The sequence below is a fragment of the Rhinoderma darwinii genome, chromosome 2 (assembly GCF_050947455.1).
Source record: "Rhinoderma darwinii isolate aRhiDar2 chromosome 2, aRhiDar2.hap1, whole genome shotgun sequence".
In the NCBI taxonomy this organism is placed as follows: Eukaryota; Metazoa; Chordata; class Amphibia; order Anura; family Rhinodermatidae; genus Rhinoderma; species Rhinoderma darwinii.
The window spans coordinates 174,447,765-174,473,173 of NC_134688.1; the positions used below are offsets into that span (position 1 = coordinate 174,447,765).

Sequence of the window (25,409 nt, forward strand, 5' to 3'; positions counted from 1 at the left end):
AGTGTCAACGGCTCAGTGATGAGCATGATCGGATTAGGCAATGGTAGACCATTCACAGAGGCAACTGCCAGGGGTCTCTCCAGGTGGACTGTGGGTAGTCGAAACCGATCCACTAGATCCTGCTGGATAAAATTAGCAGCCTCTCCAGAATCAAGATAGGCGGAGGAAGGATGTGATGTCTGTCCGGTGACGATGGCCACAGTTATCGATAATCTGGAAGAGCTTTTAACATTTGGAGACGTTCCACCTAGAGTTGCCTCTACAATCAACCCTAGGTACTGGAGTTTCCCGGTTTCTGTGGGAATTGGCGCACAAAATTACCCTTGAGGCCACAATACATACAAAGTCCAGAGGAGCGTCTGCGCTGCTTCTCCTGTTCAGATAACCGGACTCTGTCTACCTGCATGGGTTCTTCAGGTAGCGCACTAGGAGTGGACAATAGTGGTCTCTGGACAGAGGGTGCTGGTCTGTGGGCCCGGCTCTCCTGACGAACCTCTTGAGAGCGCTCCCGGATTCTCATATCAACCCGGGTGGCTGCCAGTTCGTCCTTGATGTGAGAGGACAGTCCCTGCCAGAAGGTCGCCACCAGTGCCTCATTGTTCCATTCCAGCTCGGCTGCTAGGGTACGGAAGGAAATAGCATACTCCCCTACTGTGGAGCCTTCTTGCTTGAGGGTCAACAAAGTGGCTGCGGCAGAGGATGTTCGACCCGGCTCCTCGAACACGGCCTGAGCGTACTGTCACGGACACAGGGTATGTGGACCCACTAGGCTGCTCCGCCGTAGCGGGGATGCAGCTGACCAGGTCACAGTCTATGCGAAAGACAATGGCAGACAGTAATGCTTGGGTACCTGAAATAGTCCGGAAGGTGGCTGTGGCTTCAGCACACATGGAGGCTGGTGCGGCAGGTGGCGCCAGACGTGGCGGGCAGTATCCGATGAAGCGGGGGACACTGGACGTGGCAGAGGACGCTTGACGTGGCAGAAGACACTTGACGTGGCAGAAGACTCTGGACGTGGCAGACGACACTTCTCAAACGCTGGTAGGCACAGGATCTAGAACAATACGGAATACAGGAACGGTAACAGGGCACGGGTAACAGCTGGAACGAGAGACACTAAGGGACCATTGCGAGACAGACTGGGAAAGACTAACAACACTCAGGCAAGGATCAGAAGGCCTGGGGCCTTCTTATAGACCAGGAAATCAGGGCAGATGATGATGATGACAAAATCATTTGTGCGCATGCTGGCCCTTTAAGGCCGTGCGCGAGCGAGCGCGCACCCTACGGGACACAGCAGGACGGAGCCGAAGTGAGCGCTGGCGTCTCCTAGGAAGGAGACAGGGACCAGCGCTCACGGATCCATGGCTGCGGGCGTCGGGAGGTGAGTAAACCCGACGGCCCGCGGCCATGGACGTTACAGTTGGTATGTCTTATATGCCCAGGAGATGCCCCACATTTCCTGGGCATACAAGACATACCATCATTATGGGTAAGACACTTGATCTTTACTTGCCTTTGGGTACTATATACGAACTATATACGATCACTGGTTCAAGTCCCCTAGGGAGACTAGTAAAAAAAAGTTCTATACAGTTAAATTGAAAAAAATTGATGTATCTAAAAAAAAAAATTTATTAAACATTACAAAAAACACTTTTTTTATTTTCCCCCAAGCGCAATGTAAAAAAAAAAAAAAAGATCATCACTGGTATCACTGCGTCCATAAAAGTCCGGTGTACGCCGTCAAAATAAAAAATAAAACGCCAGAATCACTGTTTTTTGGTCACTTTATCTCCCACACAAAAAATGGAATAGAAAGTGATCAAAAAGTCTCATGTACCCCAAAATAGTACCAGTAAAAACTACAGCTCGCCCCACAAAAAACAACCCATCATACCACTCGATTGACAGAAAAAAAAAGTTATGGCTCTCAGAATATGGCGACAAAGGACACATTTTATATTTAACAATCATTTTTTTTCTTGTAAAAGTAGTAAAACATAAAAGCTATATAAATTTGGTATCGCCGTAATCTTATTGACCCACAGAATAATTATTTTTTTTCAAAACAAAAACGAACCCAAAAAAAATATTATTTGCAGAAAAAATAGAAAATCTAAGAGCCCATGGACTTTAAAGATCATCTCTTATCCAGGGCATCCATCTTTCCTGAAATAAAGAATTTCCAACTTCACAGTCTAACCTAAGTGTTTTTTCTTACTGTAAATATATATTGACATTATTTACTACCGCAGAATAAAATTCTAATTACGTTTTTACTGCATGGTGAACGGCGTAAAAACGAAATAACCCAAAAATGGAGACATCGCTGTTTTTTCCCACTTCTACCTCACAAAGAATTTTTTTCCAGTTTCCCACTACATTATATTGTACAATAAATGGTGCTGTGAAAATCTACAAGAAGTCCCGCAAAAAGCAAGCCCTCATACGACTATATCGACAGAACAATAAAATAATTATGGCTTTTGGAAGGCAGGGAGGAAAAAACTAAGGTCAAACTGCTTCAAAGGGGTACTCTTATTTTAGACATGTATGGCATATCCGCACCTATCTCGTGAATTTGGGGTCCCCTGAGCCCTTCCCCACCGAGTAACACTCTATCACTGTTGCATATCTAGTACTAGAATGACGTATTCATATTGTAAAGATAATAAATTGCTAACTTTAGAAGCAACATATTGGCAGACAAGAAATCAGCAAATTCAGAATTAGAAAAAATTACTTGCATAAATGTTAGCTAAAGGGGTTTTCCCATAAGGGACATTTATGACATATTCACAGGTTATGTCATAAATGTCAGATAGATGCGGGTCCCACCTCTGGAACCCGCACCTATCTGTAGAATGGGGCCCCCTAAACCCTGTTCTAGCTTTTTGTGCTCAAGCTGACTCCCAGCCACTTCCTTATTACATGGGCGGGACTCGGGAGTTATGGAAACAGCGAGTTATGCTGTTTATGTAACTCCTATAGAACTGAATAGTAATTACAGAAACAGTGTAGCTCGCATGCTTCGCTGCTTCTGTAACTGCCAATCACTACTATGGGTGTTACGGAAAAAGCGTAGCTCAGTGAGTTACGATGTTTTTGTAACTAGTGACCAAGTCCCGACCATGTAATCAGGAAGTGGCCGGGAGTCAGCATGAGCACAAAAAGCTAGAACAGGGTTTAGGGTGTCCCCGTTCTAGAGATAGGTGCAGGTCCCAGAGGTGGGACCCGCATCTATCTGACATTTATGACATATCCTGTGGATATGTCATAAATGTCGCTCATGGAAAACCTCTTTAATACTGAGAGATACTGGCAGTATACAATAAATCTTTAATATTTCCCATATCTTATTTATAATCTGCACATGATTTACATGAACGAAGTACATAACTGGATTATTTTGAGATTACAGGATTTAGAGGAAGACCTGGAGAAAAGGGAATCCATGGATATGCAGGGTTTACAGGCATTGAAGGAATGAAAGGAGAAACAGGACAACCAGGAGAAAGTGGCAACATAGGTATTGTTTAAAAAGACAGTAACAATTTATGTGTGCTTTTATTTGTTGCTGTCTTTAAAGTACAATGCATTTGGAAAGTCTTCTTACCGTTTTAATGTTTTCACATTTTGTTATATTGAGGCCTTATTCTAAAATTAAAATAAATAAAAAACTTTTTCTCCATCATTCTGCACTCAATACCTTATAATGACAAAGTGAAAACAGAATGTTAGTAACCTTTGCTAATTTATTGAAATGGAAAAACTAAAATATTGCATTTACATAAGTATTCAGACCGTTTACTCAGTTGAAGCACCTTTATCAGCGATAACAGCCTCCAGTCTTCTTGGATATGATGCCACAAGGTTTGCACACCTGGATTTGGGGGTTTTCTGCCATTCTTCTCTGCAGATCCTCTCAAACTCTGTCAGGTTGGATGGGGACCAAGATGTTCGATTGGGTGCAAGTCAGGGCTTTGACTGAGCCACTTAAGGACATTCACAGAGTTGTCCCCAGGGCCGATTCTAGCTTTTCTGCTGCCTGAGACGAAAATTGAAATGGCCCCCCCTCCCCCCAGATCTTGATTGACATCCCCATGGCTGTATTACTGCACTAGCAGCCTAACAAAGAAAAAAATCATACCACCCATTCTCTCACTGCAGATCATACTGTAACTACAGTACTGATTAGATAAAATTCTCATGGTGCCACACACAACGCCCCTAAATATAATAGCGCCATACACTGCACCTCTAATTCTAATAGAACCACTGTGTCCCTGATTATAATAGCACCATAGACTTTGTCCTAAACACACAGTGCACCCTGTAGACAGTGCCCCACATTGAGCCCCCTGTAGACAGTGCTCCACATTGAGCCCCCTGTAGACAGTGCCCCACATTGAGCCCCCTGTAGACAGTGCCCCACATTGAGCCCCCTGTAGACAGTGCCCCACATAGAGCCCCCTGTAGACAGTGCGCCACATAAATAGTGTCCCTTATAGAGCCTCCTGTAGATACTGTCCCCATAGTGCCTGTGTAGATAGTGCCCCCCTGTAGATAGTGCCCTACATAGACCCCTCTGTAGATAGTGCCCCACAAACAGCCCCCTGTAGATAGTGCCCCACATATAGCCTGCTACAGATAGTTCCACGCATATGGCCCCCTTTAGATAGTGGCCTACATATAGCCCCCCTGTAGATAGTGCCCCACATATAGCCCTCCCTTAGATAGTGCCCCACATATGGCCACCCCTGTAGATAATACTCCACATATAGCCCCTCACACTTTTAACAGGAAAAAAAACAACTTTACATACTCACCTAAACCCGTTCCCATGCCGTCCTCTTGCAATGCAGGCCTTCTCTCTTCTGAGCAGGTCTGCTGGGACAGCACATACAGCTCCCCCTGTAGGAAGTGCTCCACATATAGCCCCCACAAACAGACCCCCCTGTAGATAATGCTCCACATATAGGCCCCACATACAGCCCCCCCTGTAGGTAGTGCTCCACATATAGCCCCTACATACAGCCCCCGTAGGTAGTGCTCCACATATAGCCCCTACATATAGTCCCCACATACAGCCCCCCTGTAGATAATGCTCCACATATAGCCCCTCACACTTTTAACAGGAAAAAAAACAACTTTACATACTCACCTAAACCCGTTCCCATGCCGTCCTCTTGCAATGCAGGCCTTCTCTCTTCTGAGCAGGTCTGCTGGGACTGAACGAAGGCGCTGAGTGGCAGGGCAAGTCATTCTGCCCGGGCCAATCAGCGCCTTTCAACGTAGCATCGTTGAAAGGCGCTGATTGGCAGGCTGCCTTTCCCTGTCAATCAACGACATGTCGTCATCGCGCCGCTTACATCATTGAAAGGCGCTGAATAGCGAGGCGCGGAAGCCCCACCATTCAGCGCTTATGCATGTAATTGTATCTCCGTCCTATAAACGCAGGTACAATTATAGTGCAGGAGGGGGTGGCGGCGGCTGGTTTCAGTGGCGCCGCCGCCCCCTTATAGACTTATAAAGGCAGCAGGGCGCTCATCTCGCCTCATGGATGGTGCGGCCCTGGTTGTCCCTGAGCCACTCCTGTGTGGTCTTGGCTGTGTGCTTAGGGTAATTGTCTTGTTGGAAGGGGAACATTCAGCCCAGTCTGAGCTCCAGAGCACTCAGGATCAGTTTTTCATTAAGAATATGTCTGTAATTTGCTCCATTCATCTTTCCCTCAACCCTGACCAGTCTCCCTGTCCCAGCCACTGAAAAACAGCCCCACAGCATGATGCTGCCACCACCATGCTTCACTGTAGGGATGGTATTGGGCAGGTGATGAGCAGTGCCTGGTTTCCTCCAGACATGACGCTTAGAATTGAGGCCAAAAAGTCATATATTGGTTTCATCACACCACAGAATCTGGTTTCTCACAGTCAGAGTCCTTTAGGTGCTTTTTTGCAAGCTCCAGGCGGCTTTCATGTGTCTTTTACTCAGGAGAGGCTTCTTTCTGGCCACTCTGCCATAAAGCCCAGATTGGTGGAATGCTGTAGTGATGGTTGATCTTCTGGAAGTTTCTCCCATCTGCACACAGGATCTTTGGAGTTCAGCCAGAGTGACCACTGGGTTCTTGGTCACCTCTCTTACCAAGGCCCTGCTCCCCTGATTATTTAGTTTGGTGGGGCGGCAAACTCTAGGAAGAGTGCTGGTTGTTCCAAATGTCTTCCATTTACGAATTATGGAGGCCACTGTGCTGTTGAGAACTTTCAGTGCAGCAGAAAATATTTTTTGTTACCATTCTCCAGATCTGTGCCTCCACACAATCCTCTGATCTTTACACGCAGTTATTTCCTCCTCATGGCTTGGTTTTTGCACTGAAATGAATTGTCAGCTGTGAGACCTTATATAGACAGGGGTGTGTCTTTCCAAATCATGTCCAATCAAATGAATTTACCACAGGTGGACTCCAATCAAGGTGTAGAGATGTCAAGTGTCATAGAAAGAGGGCCTGAATACTTATGTCCATTCGAAATTTGAGGTTTTAATTTTTAATAAATTTGCACAAAAAAATTAAATTCTGTTTTCACTTTGTCATTATGGGGTATTAAGTGCAGAATGATGGGGAAAAAACTTTAATTATATTTTTTTTAGCACAAGGCCTTAACAGAACAAAATGTGAAAAGAGTGAAAAAGGTCTGAAGACTTTCCGAATGCACTGTATATCCATTTATTAGTAGGGTTCTTTGAACTGTATAATGCTTGTGTTTAATTCTTTTTTCCTTAGGTTTACCGGGACTTCTGGGTTTACCTGGGGCACAGGGTGATGCTGGTTTCCCAGGCATTCCTGGTGAAAAAGGAAGTATTGGTATTTCAGGTTTGCCTGGCCAACAAGGTAAAACTTAAGCACAGTTCTTACATTTTAATATTAAAACATGAGAGGCTGTGAATGAATGAACTTTTCTTTCAGTAAACTCCCATCGAGTATTTTTTTTTGCTTAACACAATCATTGATAGATCCATTTCTTTCCAAATAGTAACTTCTTCCCATATGACCTCAGTTACAGTAAAAGTACTATTGCAGCTGTCAAATAAATGGCACAAATGTTTTAGCAAATTTTTTTGCATTTTACTGCCCCCACTCCCAAACTGCTCTTAGAACTGGAGTTGATATGTGGGGGAAGAGGGGTATACAGTCTACGCCAGACATGGGCAAACTACGGCCCGCGGGCCACATACGGCCCGTTAGGCTTTTTAATCCGGCCCGCCGAACTTGTCCAAATCATAGTAAAAACCTCCTTTTTTTTCCCCTTTCCCTGCAATGCCCACGTTTTCCCAATAGATGGCGCACTCAAAACACATTGACCGTTGTTAACGCCGAAGGACGGATATATCCGTCCTCAGCAGCTGCTAGTTCGCGCAGGAGGACGGATATATCCGTCCTGTGATGGCGCGGGTACTGCCAGTGTACCCACGCGATCAGCGGCAGGAGCACGGCTGTTATACACAGCCTGGCTCCTGCTGCAACTGCCGGAATCGAAGCGCGCTCCGATTCCGGCAGTTTAACCCATTAAATGCCGCTGTCAATAGTGACAGCGGCATCTAATGTGTTTGACAGAGGGAGGGAGCTCCCTCTGTCACCCGATCGGCGCCCCCGCAAACAAATCGCGGGTCGCCGTCGGGTTTCCATGACAGCCGGGGGTCTAACAAAGACCCCCAGGTCTGTCTTCCGCAACTGCCTGTTTGGCGATGCCGGAGGCATGACCTAACAGGTTGCCTGTCAGTTTTACACTGACAGGCAATAATGCTTTGGTATACTAAGTATACCAAAGCATTATATATGCGATCGGCACATCGCATAGTGAAGTCCCCTGGTGGGACTTAAAAAAAAAATGTCAATCAGTTAAATAAAGTTTGTTGAAAAAAAATAAAATAATTACAGTCAAAATCAAATAAAACTACTTTTTTTGCCCAAAAAGTGGTTTTATTCAGTAAAAGTGTCAAAACAAATAACACATACACATATATGGTATCCCCGCGATCATAACAACTTGACCAATAAAATGAACACATTAATGAAACCGCCGGATGTACGGCGTCCAAAAAACCCGCAAAAAACAACGGCAAAATTCTCTCTTTTCTCCCATTCCCCCCATAAAAAATAAAATAAAAGTTAATCTATAAGTCCTATGTACCCCAAAATAGTACTAATGAAAACTACGCATTGGCCCGCAAAAATCAAGCCCACATACGGTCACATCGACGGAAAAATAAAAAAATGACGGCTCTTGGAACGCGGCGATGCAAAAACAAGTAATTTTTTTCTAAAAGGGTTTTTATTGTGCAAACATAGGAAAACATATAAAACCTTTACATATTTGGTATCCCCGTAATCGTGCCGACCCGTAGAATAAAGGTAACATGTTATTCACGCTGCATAGTAAATGGCGTAAATTTATAACGTGAAAATTAATGCTGGAATAGCTGCTTATTTTCAATTCTCTCCTAAAATAAAGTTAATAAAAGTTAATCAATATATTGTAAGCATCTAAAAATGGTGCAATTACAAAATACAACTCGTCCCGCAAAAAACAAGCCCTTATACGGCTATGTCGACGTAATAAAAAAAAAGTTACGACTCTTGGAATGCGACCATGAAAAAACAAAAAATAATCCTTGGTCATTAACGTGCAAAATGGCCCGGTCATTAAGGGGTTAATGTGGCGCGTATTTCTCTTTATTTCACTTTAATTTTCACTTCGTTTCACGTCACCATTAAGCCCTTCGGTTTTCAAAGAGTACAATATCAGCCGTCACTTTGCCACGAAGCATGCAAACTATGCTAGCAAGCAGTCAACACAAGAACGGGCGGCTACTGCTCAGAGGTTGGCAGCTAATTTACAGAGTCAACAGAACTTTTTTCTTGATAAATCACAGTGCGTATGTTATTTTAATCTATTTACATTTCCTCCTCCCAGTATCTGCGAAATAGTATGTAAATGCCATATCTTGCATATTCCTTGAGACAAATTTATTAACTGATAAGGGCTATTTTTCACATTTGAAAGACAGTTAATAAATTGGGTTGTAGTGTTCTTACTGTGCTATGAGGTTTGCACACACTACATTTAATGCTTTAGTATATCCGGCCCAAACACTCCCTCCAAATGCTCCTGGCCCGGCCCCTCTGTCAAATTTTAGAACCCATTGTGGCCCGCGAGTCAAAAAGTTTGCCCACCCCTGGTCTACGCCCAGGTTTACTTTTCTTGGAACGTCCTTTTTCTCCTAAAATAAGCAACCAAGAGGAAGATGACACATAAAATTAGTTGTGCACACCCAATTTAAAATGCCATTGCTTAAATCTGGTCCCCTGAAATGAGGAAGTACCCTTGTAGTGCATGCACAAATATAAACAAAATATAACAATAGCCAAAAGACTACCAGACTGACTAAGATTTAACAATCTCCATTATGCCCCCTGCTTAAGGCGAAAAAAAAATTAAGTGGCATCCACGTGAGAAAATCAAAAAAATATAATAAAAAAAAAGGGAATATTATACTTAAAGAGGCTCTGTCACCAGATTCTCAAATCCCTATCTCCTATTGCATGGGATCGGCGCTGCAATGTAGAGAACAGTAACGTGTTTTTTTTTAAAAAACGTTAATTTTTGGCCAAGTTATGAGCAATTTTATATATATGCAAATGAGCTTTGAAATGGACAACTGGGCGTGTTTTTTTTCCGTATGTCCAACTGGGCGTGTATTGTGTTTTTAACTGGGCGTGTTTACTTGTTTTACTAACTGGGCGTTGTGAATAGAAGTGTATGATGCTGACGAATCAGTGACCAATCAGCATCATGCACTCCTCTCCATTCATTTACACAGCACATAGTGTTCTTACTAGAACGATGTGCAGCCACATACACAAGTGTCCTGATAATGAATACACATGACCTCCAGCCTGGACGTAATGTGTATTCAGAATCCTGACACTTCTGAAACTTTTCTGTGAGATTCCAGCAAGCCACGCGTAATCTCGCGAGATTACGAGGTAAACGAGATTTCGTTTCCCTTGCTGGAAATCTGACAGAAAAGTTTCAGAAGTGTCAGGATTCTGAATACACATTACGTCCAGGCTGGAGGTCATGTGTATTCATTATCAGGACACTTGTGTATGTGGCTGCACATCGTTCTAGTAAGAACACTATGTGCTGTGTAAATGAATGGAGAGGAGTGCATGATGCTGACTGGTCACTGATTGGTCAGCATCATACACATCTATTCACAACGCCCAGTTAGTAAAACAAGTAAACACGCCCAGTTAAAAACACAATACACGCCCAGTTGGACATACGAAAAAAAAACGCCCAGTTGTCTATTTCAAACCTCATTTGCATATATATAAAATTGCTCATAACTTGGCAAAAAATGAACGTTTAAAAAAAACAAAACACGTTACTGTTCTCTACATTGCAGCGCCGATCACATGCAATAGGAGATAGGGATTTGAGAATCTGGTGACAGAGCCTCTTTAAATGCACGTGGTATGAGATAACCAGGTCTTTAAGTGTACTGCAATAGAAATCCCACTTGTATCGCTGCTAGCTCATTCGGCATCCTCAAGGATAGACACATTTTTTGCATTTTACTGCCGCCTCTCCCAAATTGCTTTTAGAACTGAAGTTTATAAGACATACGGGGGAGAGGGCATACAGTCTACGCTCAGGATTACTTTTCTTGACTATTAAATATGTAATGTTTCTCCTAAAATAGGCTTAGGTTCTTTTACACGGACAGATTTCTGCCCATAATGATATAACAAGTCAATCGGTGCTCGTTTACATGGGCCAATGCAAACTGTATGGGGACAAACATTCATTAATATGATTGTTCGGTCTCCATACAGTTTGAATATTGTTGGCGGTCTCCTGTTTACATAGGGAGATGCGCTGATAACAATAATTATTTTTTATATATGAAAATATAAAAGTCGCACATTTTATTACATCTCAAAAAATAAGGAATATAAAATACGCAGGAGATCCCAACATGATATAATGCATGTGGGCTACACGAAGCAAACAGATATAAAAATATCACAGCAATATATACATTACACATATATCTGTGACTATCACTCTAATATATTGTATTGGTTGTACATTGTTGTATGGGATACCCTCTGTAGGGCATATACAATAGCCATACACAATGTTCACAGGTTAGTGTTATACGGCCAGCAAAAATTCAAAAAGATATAAGTATCCACATAAGAGAAGGGCACAGAAAGTGTTACTGCAAGTGCAGATTCTAACGGGAAAGGTGTCAGCATGCATGCCAAATGCTGAATCAGACTACCACTGTCAGAAAATCCCTAAAAGCCGCACATCTAAAGATAAGTCCTACATAGGTACCCTAGACAAAGTGTCTTACCCATTAGTGAAGAGTCGTCCGTGCTCCCAAAATAGCGCTCCGACGCGCGTTTCCCGTAAATAGCTTTTTCAAGGGGTATTAGCAATGTATTGGGTAGTTTAAAGGGAATGTGTCGCGAATATTATTTTTTTTTTACGTAAGTTACTTATTTTTATTCAACTTTTTACGTTTTTGGCTGTATTTTTTTTTTTTTCTAATAATTTGGCATGTTTTCCTATGTTGGCCATCAGAGGGAGCACTTCCCAGAATTACAGCAATGTGAATAAGGGAACGCACCCTGACTCACGGCTGCTGTAAATGTGGGAAGGAAACTCACCCCCCCTCCCTATTTTTGCCTACAAGCCAGTAAAAGGTGTCATCAAATTGCTAAGCAGTGTCTGGCTCCCATTTTGGGAGTGCTTTTACAGTGCAGCCGGTAGAAGCTCTAGGACACACCATAAGGGTATGTTCACACGCTGAGCCAAACACGTCTGAAAATACGGAGCTGTTTTCAAGGGAAAACAGCACCTGATTTTCAGACGTTTTTTGAGCAACAAGCGTCTTTCGCTGCGTTTTTTTGGCCGTTTTTGGAGCTGTTTTCAATAGAGTCTATGAGAAAACGGCTCCAAAAACGTCCCAAGAAGTGTCCTGCACTTCTTTTGACGAGTCGTCATTTTACGCGCCGTATTTTGACAGCGACGCGTAAAATGACAGCTCGTCTGCACAGAACATCGTAAGACCCATCACAAGCAATGGGCAGATGTTTACCGACGTATTGGAGCCGTCTTTTCAGGCGTAATTCGAGGCGTAAAACGCCTCCATTACGTCTGAAAAGAGGTCGTGTGCACATACCCTCAGGCTAAGGCTATGTTAACACGCTTAAGAAAAGACATCTGAAAATAAGGATCTGTTTTCAGGGGAAAACAGCCTCTGATTTTCAGCCGTTTTTTAAGCAACTAGCATTTTTTGCGGTGTCTTTTACGGCCGTTTTTGAAGCTCTTTTTCTATTGAGTCAATGAAAAACGGCTCCAAAAACAAGTCAAGAAGTGACATGCACTTCTTTTTACGAGGCGTTTTTATGTTCCGCCCTGTGGGAACGGAACGCTGTTTTTTCCATTGAAATTAATGGGTGGATGTTTGGAGGCGTTCAGCCCCCGGATTTTTAGCCATTTTTTGGGGCGTTTGCGGCCCAAAAATGGCTGAAAATAGCCCGTGAACATACCCTAAGAATGATGAAAGTGAAGTGGGAAGCCACTGTGGCGAATTACTTTTCAGTTGACAGGTTCACACAGCATGTTTTTGACGTGTTTTTTTGGCGCATTTTACGTGCCAAAAAACGCTTGATTACGCTTTTCATTTACATAATTGGTAAAGCACACTGTTAGTACATATAAAGCGCTTTTTTACACACGCGTTTTTAAAAAACGCGTTGTGTAAATTAAGAGGTGTCGATTAAATTCCTTTGCACGTAAAACACGCCAAATGTTCCCATAGTCAATGGGAGTCCTAATTATGCGCGAAAAAACATGCAAAAAGCGCACGCAAAATGCGCCAAAAAACACATGAAAAAAGCGTCAAACGCTTGATTAAGCTTCCCATTTACATCAAAGGGAAAGCGAGCCGTTCGTCTTTTACGCAAGCATTTTTAAAAACCGTGTTGCGTAATAAAGAGGTTATTATATCAATTCTTTGGTGTATAAAATGCACCAAATGTTCCCAGAGTCAGTGGGAGTCCTAACTAGACGCCCAAAAACTTACAAAAAGCGTACACAAAAACTGCACACACACAGCTCTGCTGCGCACACTACACACACACACAGCTCTGCTGCGCACACTACACATACACACACAGCTCTGCTGCGCACACTACACACATACACACAGCTCTAATGTGCACACTACACACATACCCACAGCTCTAATGTGCACACTACACACATACACACAGCTCTAATGTGCACACTACACACATACACACAGCTCTAATGTGCACACTACACACACAGCTCTGCTGCACACACTACACACAGCTCTTCTGTGCACATTACACACACACACAGTTCTGCTGCGCACACTACACACACACAGCTCTGCTGCGCACACTACATATACACACACAGCTCTCCTGCGCACACTACACATACACACACAGCTCTGCTGCACACACTACACACGCAAACACACACACAGCTCTGCTGCACACACTACACACAGCTCTTCTGTGTGCACACTACACACACACACACAGCTCTGCTGCGCACACTACACACACATGCACACAGCTCTAATGCGCACACTACATACACACACACACACACACACCGCTCTGCTGCGCACACTACACACACACAGCTCTGCTGCGCACACTACACCCACAGCTCTGCTGCACACACTACACACAGCTCTGCTTCGCACACACAGCTCTGCTACACACACACAGCTCTGCTACACACACACGCACACACAAATTTACAGCAGGTGTGCAACGGGGCCGCAAGGGGGGTCACGAGAGGGGGGGCCGTGAGAGAGAGAGACAGACACACACACACACCCTACCTGCAGTGTGGCCAGTCTTCAAAATGGCGCTGGCTTTCCCCCTACAAACCAGCGAGACGGCAGATGCAGAGGATGTAAGGAACGGGTCCCGTTCATTGTGTCCTATGCACTGTATCTGCCATATTCCATCTGTGTATGTGTTGTGAATTGACACATACACAGATGAAAGAAAACACGGCAGCCCCCAGTAAAGTAAGAAAGGGTTGATAAAAAAAAACATTGTGTGTGAAAAAATAAATAAAGTCAATATAATATTTTATTAAATAAAAACACATAAATTAATTAAAAAAATATAAAATTCATGACACCTTTCCTTTAAATAGAACAGTGTAGATCAAGTGATGAGAATCTGACCAATAATTGGCCTGGTAAACAGCGCATGCACGGGATCTATCGAGGTGTCGCGAGAAGAGCGTCCCAGGCTATCAAATACTACTGCGCATGCGCCATCCCCAGACGTGTCATTAGGGAGACGGCGCAGAGCGCCAGTCCTGATGCTCAGAACGGAGCCTCTGCTGTTCGGATCAACAGAGCATGCGCTACCCCAGGTAGCCATAGATGAAAAGGACTATATATAATTTAACGCTGAAAGGACTATTAATCAGTTTGGAGAGATAAAGTATAGTACTGCAGTACCCCTTATAACCAAAGTGCCCTTCCCTTTTGTGAATGAATAAAGTGACAAGTGCATAATGATAAAGGTATCAATACTGACTAAGTACAGATGCATATTGATACATGGTGACAATATAGTTAAATAAGCAGTGTTACTAAACACTGGAAGTGAAAATACGCATATATTGCTTATACTATCAAAACAAAAATATTACTATTCATAAGTGACAAAAATATATGTATTTCTCGATGCACGTACTGCATAAAGTATGTGATTAGCCGACAAATGACCATACGTAAGAACGCTTGGTCGCCCGGTTATTGGCCCGTGTAAATGGGCATTTAATCGCGTATAAGAATGTTAGTTCTAAACTATTTGTATTCTCAGTTAAAATTAATTTGGATTAATTTGACTTTGTTAGCATTTATCATTCAGACATGCTTGTGTTAGTATCAGCAAATCTGAATATCTACCAGTCATTACAGACATGAAACGTATCTACCTATGCACTTGGTATCCATTTGACATCTGCTTTTTTTTTTTTTGCTGTTAAGTGCCCTGTAGTCATGACCCTGAAATAAACTCAACAGTGATAGTGTAGACAAGATCTTTTCCAGGCCAAGATGATGGGAAGCTTGGAAAAGGATTCATGTAGTTGTGAGTTAAATGGGGTTATTCAGTCCTTTAAAATTGATGGTCTATCTTTGGATAGGCTATCAATATTAGATCAATTATGGTCTGACACCCCGCCGATAAGCTGTTTGAAGGGGATAAAGCACTCCAGTGAGCGCCATATCCCCTTCATTGGTTACCATTCACAGCTCTGTAGTACTTTTAGTACTGGCTGTGTCTGGTACTGCAGGCTCTATGCAACTGAGCTGCAATACCAGCCTCAGCCGCTACTAAAAGTACTTAAAAGTATATGACCTTAAATGCAGCCGTGAGCCTGAGTAAACATGAACAGAGACAGCTGTATTGCCCTAATAACAGAGTAACAGTGCCCCATAACATTTCCAGACACTTATGCTACCCATAACAGTTTCAGCATCCATACGTGTGAGCTACAGTGCCCGCATAAGTAGAGGAGACAAAAAAGTGAGGGAATGGGCATGCTGTAGTTTTAAAATCATAACCATAAAAAAATGTATTCTTAACTGCAATGCGGGTGGGGGTTATTATAAATATAAATCACCTACATATCAAGTATTACAAAGTAATAGAAGTTTTTTCAGCTTGCTTTCTATTAACTGTGCTTTATAAACAATTCTATATTCCATTCTGTAACAGGTTTTCCTGGACTCAGAGGACTGGCTGGACTTGAAGGTCTGCCAGGGACTAAGGGACAGCAAGGCACACCAGGTATGGATAACATCAACTCTTTCATTATTGCAGCAATAAGGTTTCAAACTAGATGTAAATGTCTGTATAATTTTTTTAATAGGCACAGATTCATTTGGTTTACCGGGTTTAAAAGGATCCATAGGTGATAAAGGTGACCAGGGCGAGCAAAGTACTGTTGTTGGACTACCGGGAAATACAGGTGCAAAAGGAGCCCAAGGAGAGCCAGGTAAGAGCCAGTGTTTCTGGAGATGGAATGTTCCAACTTGGTATTAAAAAAACTATAAAGAAAATAAATAAAATAATCAAAAAGATACAATGAGTAAGAACAATCGTATTACGGTCTTGTTCTTAGCGTTTTATAAAGCCAGATTAAAATGTAAAATTAAAGGCAATGTTAAACCTTCAAGCACATTTAAAAAAACAAAAAAAAAAAACAGATTTGAAACAACTTTTTAAATTGATTTTTATTTTTAAAAAAAAGTTTTACTTTTTGCACTCAAACCTGAATCCGTCAGATCAGCGGGAGTGACAGCGGATTCTGCATGTCTCTGACACGCAGGATCTGGCTGTGATCGATCACATCTAAGTTCATGTTCATCTTAGGGGGGATTCACACGAGCGTGTATTCGGTCCGTGCGGGCCGCGTGGTTTTCACGCGGCACGCATGGACCAATACAAGTCTATGGGGCAGTACAGACAGTCCGTGCTTTTTGCGCAGCGTTTGTCCGCTGCGCAAAAAGCGCGACAGGTTCAATAACTCTGCGTATTTCGCGCATCACGCACCCATTGAAGTCAATGGGTGCGTGAAAATCACGCGCACCACACGGAAGCACTTCCGTGGGACGAGCGTGATTCGCGCAACAGCAGTGAAAAGGATGAATGAAAACAGAAAAGCACCACGTGCTTTTCTGTTTCCGAACATCCAAACAGAGTGTCTTTGCGATGAGCGAAGCCGGACAAGCGTACCGAACTTCACCGGGTTCGGCCAAACTCGTTTTGGCCGAACCCGGCAAAAAAATTATCGGTACGCGACGTCAGGAGATAGTCACTGTCCATGGTGCTGAAAGAGTTAAACTGTTTCAGCACCATGGACCGTGACTTCCGATCCCAATATACATGAACCTGTAGAAAAAAAAACGAAGTTCTGACTTACCGCTAACTCCTGGCGTCTTCCTCCATTCTGACCTCCCGGGATGACAATTAAGTCCAAGTGACAGCTCCAGCCAATCACAGGCCAAGCACAGGCTGCAGCCAATCACAGGCTGCAGCGGTCACTTGGACTGGCGCGTCATCCAGGGAGGTGGGGCCCGATGTCAAGAGAGGCGCGTCACCAAGGACGCGTCACCAAGGACGCGTCACCAAGGCAACGGCCGGGAAGTTCTCGGTAAGTACGAACTTTTTCTTTTTTTTCTACAGGTTTTGCGATATTGTGTTCGGCATTCACTGTCGAGGGTGCTGAAAGAGTTAGCTCTTTTAGCACCTTGGACAGTGACGGCCGTCGACTAGCCTCATCTCTATGATGGCGGATGCGCGAAAATCACGCATGCCGCGCATCAGACACGGATGTCACACGCAGCTGTCAAATGTTTTTTGCGCGCGCAAAACGCCGCGTTGTTTGCGCGCGCAAAAACGCAACGCTCGTGTGAATCTGCCCTTAGAGTGCAAGATACAGCTTCTAGGTATCCAGAATACATAAAAACTGTATCTCAAAAAAGCTGATTTTTTTTTATAAAAAACAATTAAAAAGTGAAATAAAATCTTATAATACATTGATTTATTAAAAGAAAATGTTCTCGAATGTTTGCGTAGCCGTTAAGGTGTGCATAGGACATGCTAATTTTAATTTAGGATAGTTCCCATATATTCAGTAAAATTTGGTTAATGCGAAAACCGCGTCTAAAATTATTCCAAGTGTTTAATCTTGAATCACCCAACTAACTTTAACTGTCTAAATGAGGAAATAAAAGCATGGGAGCAGCTGCAGACACTGAGCCAGTGAATGTGTCATACATTAGTAAAATTACTTATTTGTGACTGGAAATACATGGAGTTGACCTCCAAAGACATTAAAATCAAAAAAGAAAAACTTTTCGCCTCCAGGAAATGTAGTAGTCTAGCACTTGTAGGTCCCAAGCATGTTGGACTGGAAGTTTGAAAGGAACGGTGTTCCATATGTACTAGAGGAAGACAGCCCACTACCATTGGTATATTGACACAATTCTTCATTGTTACATAGTTACATAGTTAGTACGGCTGAAAAAAGACACATGTCCATCAAGTTCAACCAAGGGACGGGAAAAGGGAAGGGAAAAATTTCTACACATAGGAGCTGATATTTTTTTGTTCTAGGAAATTATCTAAGCCTTTTTTAAAGCCATCAACTGTCCCTGCTGTGACCAGCTCCTGCGGTAGTCTATTCCATAGATTCACAGTTCTTACAATAAAAGAAGGCTTGTCGCCTCTGCAGGTTGAACCTTTTTTTCTCCAGACGGAGGGAGTGCCCCCTTGTTTTTTGAGGGGGTTTTACATGGAACAGGATTTCACCATATTTTTTGTATGTGCCATTCATATATTTATATCAATTAATCATGTCCCCCCTTAGTCGTCTTTTTTCAAGGCTAAATAGGTTTAATTCTTTGAATTTTTTCCTCATAACTTAGATTCTCCATGCCCCTAATTAGCTTCGTTGCTCTTCTTTGTATTTTTCCAACTCCAGGGCATCCTTTCTATGAACTGGAGCCCAGAACTGAACTGCATATTCTAGATGAGGCCTCACTAATGCTTTGTAAAGTGGCAATTTTACATCCCTGTCCCGCGAGTCCATGCCTCTTTTAATACACGACAATATCCTGCTGGCCTTTGAAGCAGCTGATTGACATTGCATGCTGTTATTTAGTTTATGATTTACAAGTATACCCAGATCCTTCTCAACAAGTGAATCTCCCAGTGTAGCTTCCCCTAGGACATATGATGCATGCAGGTTGTTGGTACCCAGATGCATAACTTTACATTTATCTACATTAAACTTAATTTGCCAACTGGATGCCCACACACTTAGTTTGTTTAAATCTGTTTGCAATTCACGAACATCTTCCAGACTGAACTATATTATATAGCTTGGTGTCATCTGCAAAAATAGAAATAGTGCTATTAATCCCATCCTCTATATCATTCATAAATAAGTTGAATAATATTGGTCCCAGCACTGAACCCTGGGGTACACCACTTATTATCGGGGACCATTCAGAGTAGGAATCATTGACCACAACTCTCTGGATACGGTCCTTGAACCAATTCTCAATCCAATTACAAACTATATTTTCTAAACCTATAGTCCTTAATTTACCCATTAGGCGTCTATGGGGGACAGTGTCAAATGCCTTTGCAAAGTCCAAAAACACTATATCCACAGCGGCCCCTCTATCTAGGCTTCTGCTGATCTCTTCATAAAAACAGATTAGGTTAGTTTGACAACTTCTGCCCTTAGTAAAACTGTGCTGGCTGTCACTTATAATACTATTTTTTGTCATTTGTCACATTTTCCCCACGATGGATGTTAAGCTTACTGGTCTATAATTACCCGGGGAAGACCTAGAGCCCTTTTTGAAAATAGGCACCACATTTGCCCTGCGCCAGTCCCTTGGCACTATTCCAGTCACTAGAGATTCTCTGAATATTATGAAAAGGGGGACAGAAATAACTGAACTAAGCTCCTTAAGAACTCTAGGGTGTAACCCATCTGGTCCCGGGGCCTTGTGCACATTTATTTTATTTAATTTAGCTTGGACCATATCTACATTCATCCAATTCAGTATATCAACTGATATATTAACAGCACTGGCATCGGCTACATCAGCTGCTCTTTCTTCAGTTGTATATACAGAGCTAAAGAACCCATTTAGTAACTCTGCCTTCTCTTGATCCCCTGTGACCAACTCCCCATTACCACTATCTAGGGGTCCTACATGTTCAGACCTTGGCTTTTTAGCATTTATATACTTGAAGAATTTTTTGAGATTTGTTTTACTATCCTTGGCCACTTGCCTTTCATTTTGTATTTTTGCTAATTTTATTACATTTTTACAGATTTTATTAAGATCTTTATATTTTACAAAGGCCGCAGATGTACCCTCAGATTTGGATTTTTTAAATGCCCTTTTTTTGTCATGTATTGCCCCTTTCACAGAAGGTGTAAGCCACGTGGAATTTAATTTTAGTCGTTTATACTTGTTACCTATAGGAATAAATTTTGCACTATAATTACCCAAAGTAGATTTGAAAATCTCCCATTTATCATTTGTCCCATTATTTGACATTAGTTCTTACCAGTCTATATCCTGAATTGCAGTCCTCATCCAGGGGAAATTGGCTTTCTTAAAATTAAATGTTTTTGCCCTCCCAGCCTGCGTTTGTTTTTTTACAGTATAGGTAAAATGTAACTATATTGTGATCACTGTTACCAAGGTTTTCATGAACATTGACATTCCCAACAAGATCTGCATTATTAGAAATGACCAGATCCAACAGAGCTTCACCTCTAGTCGGGTCTTCCACAAACTGGCCCATAAAATTTTCCTGCAACAGGTTGAGGAAATGTCTCCCCTTTGCAGTTGAAGCCGAACCATGACACCAATTAATATCCCGGTAATTAAAATCTCCCATTATCACTACTGTACCCGCCTGTGCAGCCCGCTCCATCTGTTTATATAGCTGACCTTCCATCTCCTCAGTTATATTGGGGGGTCTATAGATTACACCAAAAGTGATTTTTTCAGTGTTTACCTCCCTTTCTAGTTCCACCCACAAGGTTTCAACCTCCTCACAGTATTCAGCCACTATTGTCTCTTTCACACTCGCCTTCATATCACTTCTCACATACAGACATATGCCACCGCCTTTCCTATTTGTGCTGTCTTACCGAAAAAGTGTAAAACTCTGTAGATTTACAGCCCAGTCATGTGAAGAGTCCAGCCATGTTTCAGCAACACCAACTATATCTATATGTTCTTCCAGTATCAAGGCCTCCAGCTCCCCCATTTTGCTTGCTAGACTTCTGGCATTTGTGAACATACACTTTAACTTGCCTTTCAGTTTTTCATTTTTTTTTAATCAGAATTGTGATTTTACATTATTTGGGCATTTCTATTTACACTGCTGTTTTGTAACAAAAGGATCTCCTTATCCTGTTGTCTTGTCCTCTCCCCACATTCTGTTTCTCCCCCCACGAATATAGTCTGACCCCTCTCTAACCTGACTACCCCTTTTTTTTCTACATTGACCTCCCTCCTCAGCCCTAGTTTAAATACTCCACCACCCCAGCTAGAATTCTCTCCCCCAGCACAGCGGACCCCCTTCCATTTAGGTGCAAATCATCTGCTGAATACAGTTTGTACCCCAATGAAAAGTCAGCCCAGTGCTCTAGGAACCCAAAGCCTTCTCCTCTACACCAAGACTTAAGCCATGCATTTAACTCCCTGAGCTCCCGCGTCTTTCCTGTGATGCGCATGGCACAGCCAGTATTCCTGAGAATACAACCTTGGAGGTTCCTTAAGGCTCCTCCACCTACCATTTATTCTGTCGTTGGTACCGACATGGACCACAACAGCTGGATCATCAGTTGTATGTCGTAATAAAACTTTTTGCCTATACAGTTATGCCATTAGGGAACTAACCAAATGTTTCTGTTTTTATTAGGTTTGCCTGGTGTTATAGGTTTACCTGGATTAGATGGAGTTCGTGGATTTCCTGGTGTTTCTAATTACTCAGGGAGTCCAGGAGATGATGGGACTGTGGGACCTCCAGGGCAACCAGGTATTTTTGTCTTTACTAACATATATTTTAGAAGTTCAATATACATTTTAGGTTTGTGTTCATCCGTTTACTAGATCACTCATCTTTATAAAATGATTGTTAAATTAATTGTTTTTGCTTTCAGGCTACCCAGGCCCCCAAGGACGACCAGGCATTCCTTCACGACCTGGTGCTAAAGGGGAGCCAGGACCACTTGGGTTACAAGGAAAATTTGGTGATAAAGGAATTCCAGGTGACAGAGGACCAGAAGGATTTACTGGTATTCCCGGTTATAATGGAGGGAAAGGTAACGTGTATGATATTTCCATTTCTGCTTCATTGTACTTCTATATACTTGTTAATATAACACAAGTTTTTATTGTCAAAAGGTCAGGCAGGTCAGCAGGGTAATGAAGGTCCACTTGGATTACCTGGATTCTTAGGAGACAGAGGTCCTAAAGGACCAAAGGGTAACCGGGGACCACAGGGTGAGTAGCAAAATATTTATTTCCACTGTAAAGTTTGTAGCTTTAGCTATGGGGACTTGATAATGTAATCTTTTACAGGTCTTCAGGGTCAATCTGGATCACCTGGGTCTCCTGCTATACCACTCAGTATGAAAATGGAGCCAGGTCCTATTGGTAGTACAGGAGTTATAGGCCCTGAAGGCATCAGGGGCGACAACGGACCTCATGGACTTGTTGGTAACAAAGGTGTGTCTATTTTCAGCAGTTTTTTCAAATGACAGACATTAGAAATAAAACTTTCCTTCTAGTCTCGGATGAGGCTACCAGAGTAGCAAATTGCATGGTTTTGCACGGATTACTAGACAGCAGGGACTGCAGCGCTCTGCTGAACACCTTGCCCCTTCAGCTCCCATTGGCTTCTCTCATCCAGGAAAAGTAAAGATATGCTTTGGCTATGTATACATTTGAATTTTTTTTCTTCTTTTGATTCCTGTACATTTGTGACATAGCCCATAAGTGTAGTGTGAACCCAGCCTAATTGTTGTAAAATTAGAGCATGACCCTAGTAAGGAAGATAAAGTGTCACAAAGGGGTGTATTTATGGAAACTAAACGAGTAGCTATAGCAGTAATTTCTCAGTAATTGTAGGTTTGGTTGGAATTGGTTATACGAAGGCTATAAGTAATTCTACTGGTAGTGCTGGAAAATGTAAGGAATAGTTGAAGAATAATTACCAAAATCTAATCCAGAAATTGAATCGCTTTCCAGGTCTACAGGGTCCACAAGGTAAACAAGGTGTGCCAGGAATATCTGGAAGGTCTGCAGCGCCCGGTAACCGTGGCGACTTTGGGCCTACAGGACAGAGGGGTTCTTTTGGATTTAAAGGTAAGTCTACTTACTTATAATGTATCAGACGAAATTGTATTAAACTTAAAAAACGATGTATTCTTTGCTGAGTAAAGCTGCAGTTTCTGCAATCTTCAGAGAAGCAAAAATAGGGAGATTAAATATAGACTGTATTTTATTACAGCCTGGTTCCATAGGGTCTGTAAGGCTTTGTTCACATACGTAGCATTTCAACCTTCCATCGGAGACCTGATTTCCTATACAGTGGCATATGTCGCCAATTAGCTCATATAGTATAAAAAACAATGTGTGATATTCGTTTTAGTTTGTTTTAGTTTGTTTTTGTTGCTGCATCCCTCTACTGAGTCTACTGAGCTATCCTATAAAGCAAATTAAAAATGTATGCAGACGCATACTGGCTCGGGATATGCTGAAAGGGCACTCTTTTGTAATTTTCCCGATGAATGAGTAGCCTATTTTTAGCGTATGTATCGGGAGCTTTCCTTGTACATACATATATTGCTCTAATGCTATGTGAACAGAGCCTAAGCTATGAGTTGCGAAGATGGTCTACAGCAGAGCTCTGAATTGGGCCACACAGGCGCTTTATGGTTGTGTTTGGGTATCTCCATAACTATTTGTGTAATGTCAACAATGTAAATTTTTATGACTAGATTAGCAGGAACATAATAACTTTTCTTCTGTTTGCCAGGAAACCCTGGTGTACCAGGCACTGTTGGATTGCCAGGCATGGCAGGAAGAAGTGTGAACATTGGCTATCTCCTTGTGAAGCACAGCCAGACTGACCAAGAGCCCATGTGTCCTGTTGGCATGGCTAAATTGTGGAGTGGATACAGTTTGTTGTATTTTGAAGGGCAGGAGAAAGCGCACAATCAAGATCTAGGTAACTTGTTCTTTATATTAAATAGCATTTTCATAGTAAGTTAAAAATGATATAACAGCTAGAAGTTTATACTGATGAAAATGCTATAATGTGTAGTTTAACTATTTAACTGATAGATGATTGTATCATTTATGTTGAAAGAAGACCTAGTAAAAATGTAAGAAATACTCTACAATAGCTCAATTATATCAGAATGTCTCTTAACACTGCCCCCTGTGACTGAATATAAAGAAGAGACATCATGTAATGATGGGGGTAAGGAAACAGACAAGTGAGCCCTAATCTACCCGCCACTCAGTCCTTGCCTACTTGCAACGACCCGCCCTAGGCGACGGGGTACAACTGGGTGACGGTCCCTACGCTCAATAAGTGCCCAACAGACAAACAGACAAGGGTACACAGAAGCAAGGGAAAAGTGGCAGTTGCCCACGGCAACACCGTGAGCAACAAGAGTGGTGAATGAGCCGAGTCAAACCAGGAGTGTACGAGGTACCAAACGCAGAGCAGGAGAGTAGTGAACAAGCCGAGTCAAATCAGGAGTGTACGAGGTACCAAACGCAGAGCAGGAGAGTAGTCAGTAAGCCAGGGTCGATATGAAGCAGGGTCAAATGGTTAAAGAAGCTGCAGCAGGGCCAGGAAACAAAACAAGAATCACAAGCAAGGAGGAACAGGAAAGGCAGGTATAAATAGACAGAGGGCGGGAGCTAGCGCCATCTGGCCAGGCTGTGATAGGCTCTCCCACTCCTAAGCCTGCCATCCTGAGTGGTGGAAGATGGAGTCAGTCTCACAGACATAGAAGCAGGTGCAGACTGATTAGCAGTCTGAGATACAGACGCTGTGCCTGGCAGATCCTTAACACATCACATCTGAAATGATCAGTAGCTTTTAAGCTGCTTCTTTAATAATATACCTGAAATGTGAAAAACAAGGTAATTGAAATAAAAATAACAAAAAATTAAATAAATATATATATATATATATATATATATATATGAATCATTGTGTGGAGTGTCTAACCACAATCTGACAGTTTACATAATATGTACACCCAGCATAGACAACTGTCCTGATAACAGGTACTCTACCGCATGCATTCCTATTTTATAATCATATTTTCTGTGTTTCTCTAGGTCTGGCTGGATCTTGTCTGCAGCGCTTCAGTACAATGCCTTTCCTATACTGCAACCCAGGTGATGTGTGCTATTATGCTAGTCGTAATGATAAATCTTACTGGCTGTCAACCACAGCTCCTCTTCCGATGATGCCTCTGGCAGAAGAAGATATTAAACCCCATATAAGCCGTTGTACTGTCTGTGAGGCTCCTGCAGTTGCAATTGCCGTTCATAGCCAAGATGCTTCCATCCCGCTCTGTCCTGATGGCTGGAGAAGCTTGTGGATTGGATATTCATTCCTTATGGTTTGTATTTGGTGAAATGTTGTTCAAATAACTACGTATTATCTTGCTAACCTATTGTTTTTTGTT

At 42.5% G+C, this 25,409-nt stretch overlaps 1 protein-coding gene across 1 annotated transcript in view; it reads left to right on the forward strand.

Moving 5' to 3' along the window:
• COL4A2 (collagen type IV alpha 2 chain) overlaps positions 1–25,409 on the forward strand; it is a 252,511-nt gene that overhangs the window by 226,105 nt on the left and 997 nt on the right. Inside the window, exons 38-48 of the mRNA XM_075852496.1 lie at positions 3,425–3,532; positions 6,782–6,889; positions 15,866–15,937; positions 16,020–16,145; positions 21,614–21,730; positions 21,855–22,016; positions 22,099–22,197; positions 22,276–22,422; positions 22,945–23,061; positions 23,735–23,926; positions 25,057–25,343. Coding sequence (XP_075708611.1) covers positions 3,425–3,532; positions 6,782–6,889; positions 15,866–15,937; positions 16,020–16,145; positions 21,614–21,730; positions 21,855–22,016; positions 22,099–22,197; positions 22,276–22,422; positions 22,945–23,061; positions 23,735–23,926; positions 25,057–25,343 — 1,535 coding nt within the window. The remainder of the gene's footprint in view (positions 1–3,424; positions 3,533–6,781; positions 6,890–15,865; positions 15,938–16,019; positions 16,146–21,613; positions 21,731–21,854; positions 22,017–22,098; positions 22,198–22,275; positions 22,423–22,944; positions 23,062–23,734; positions 23,927–25,056; positions 25,344–25,409) is intronic.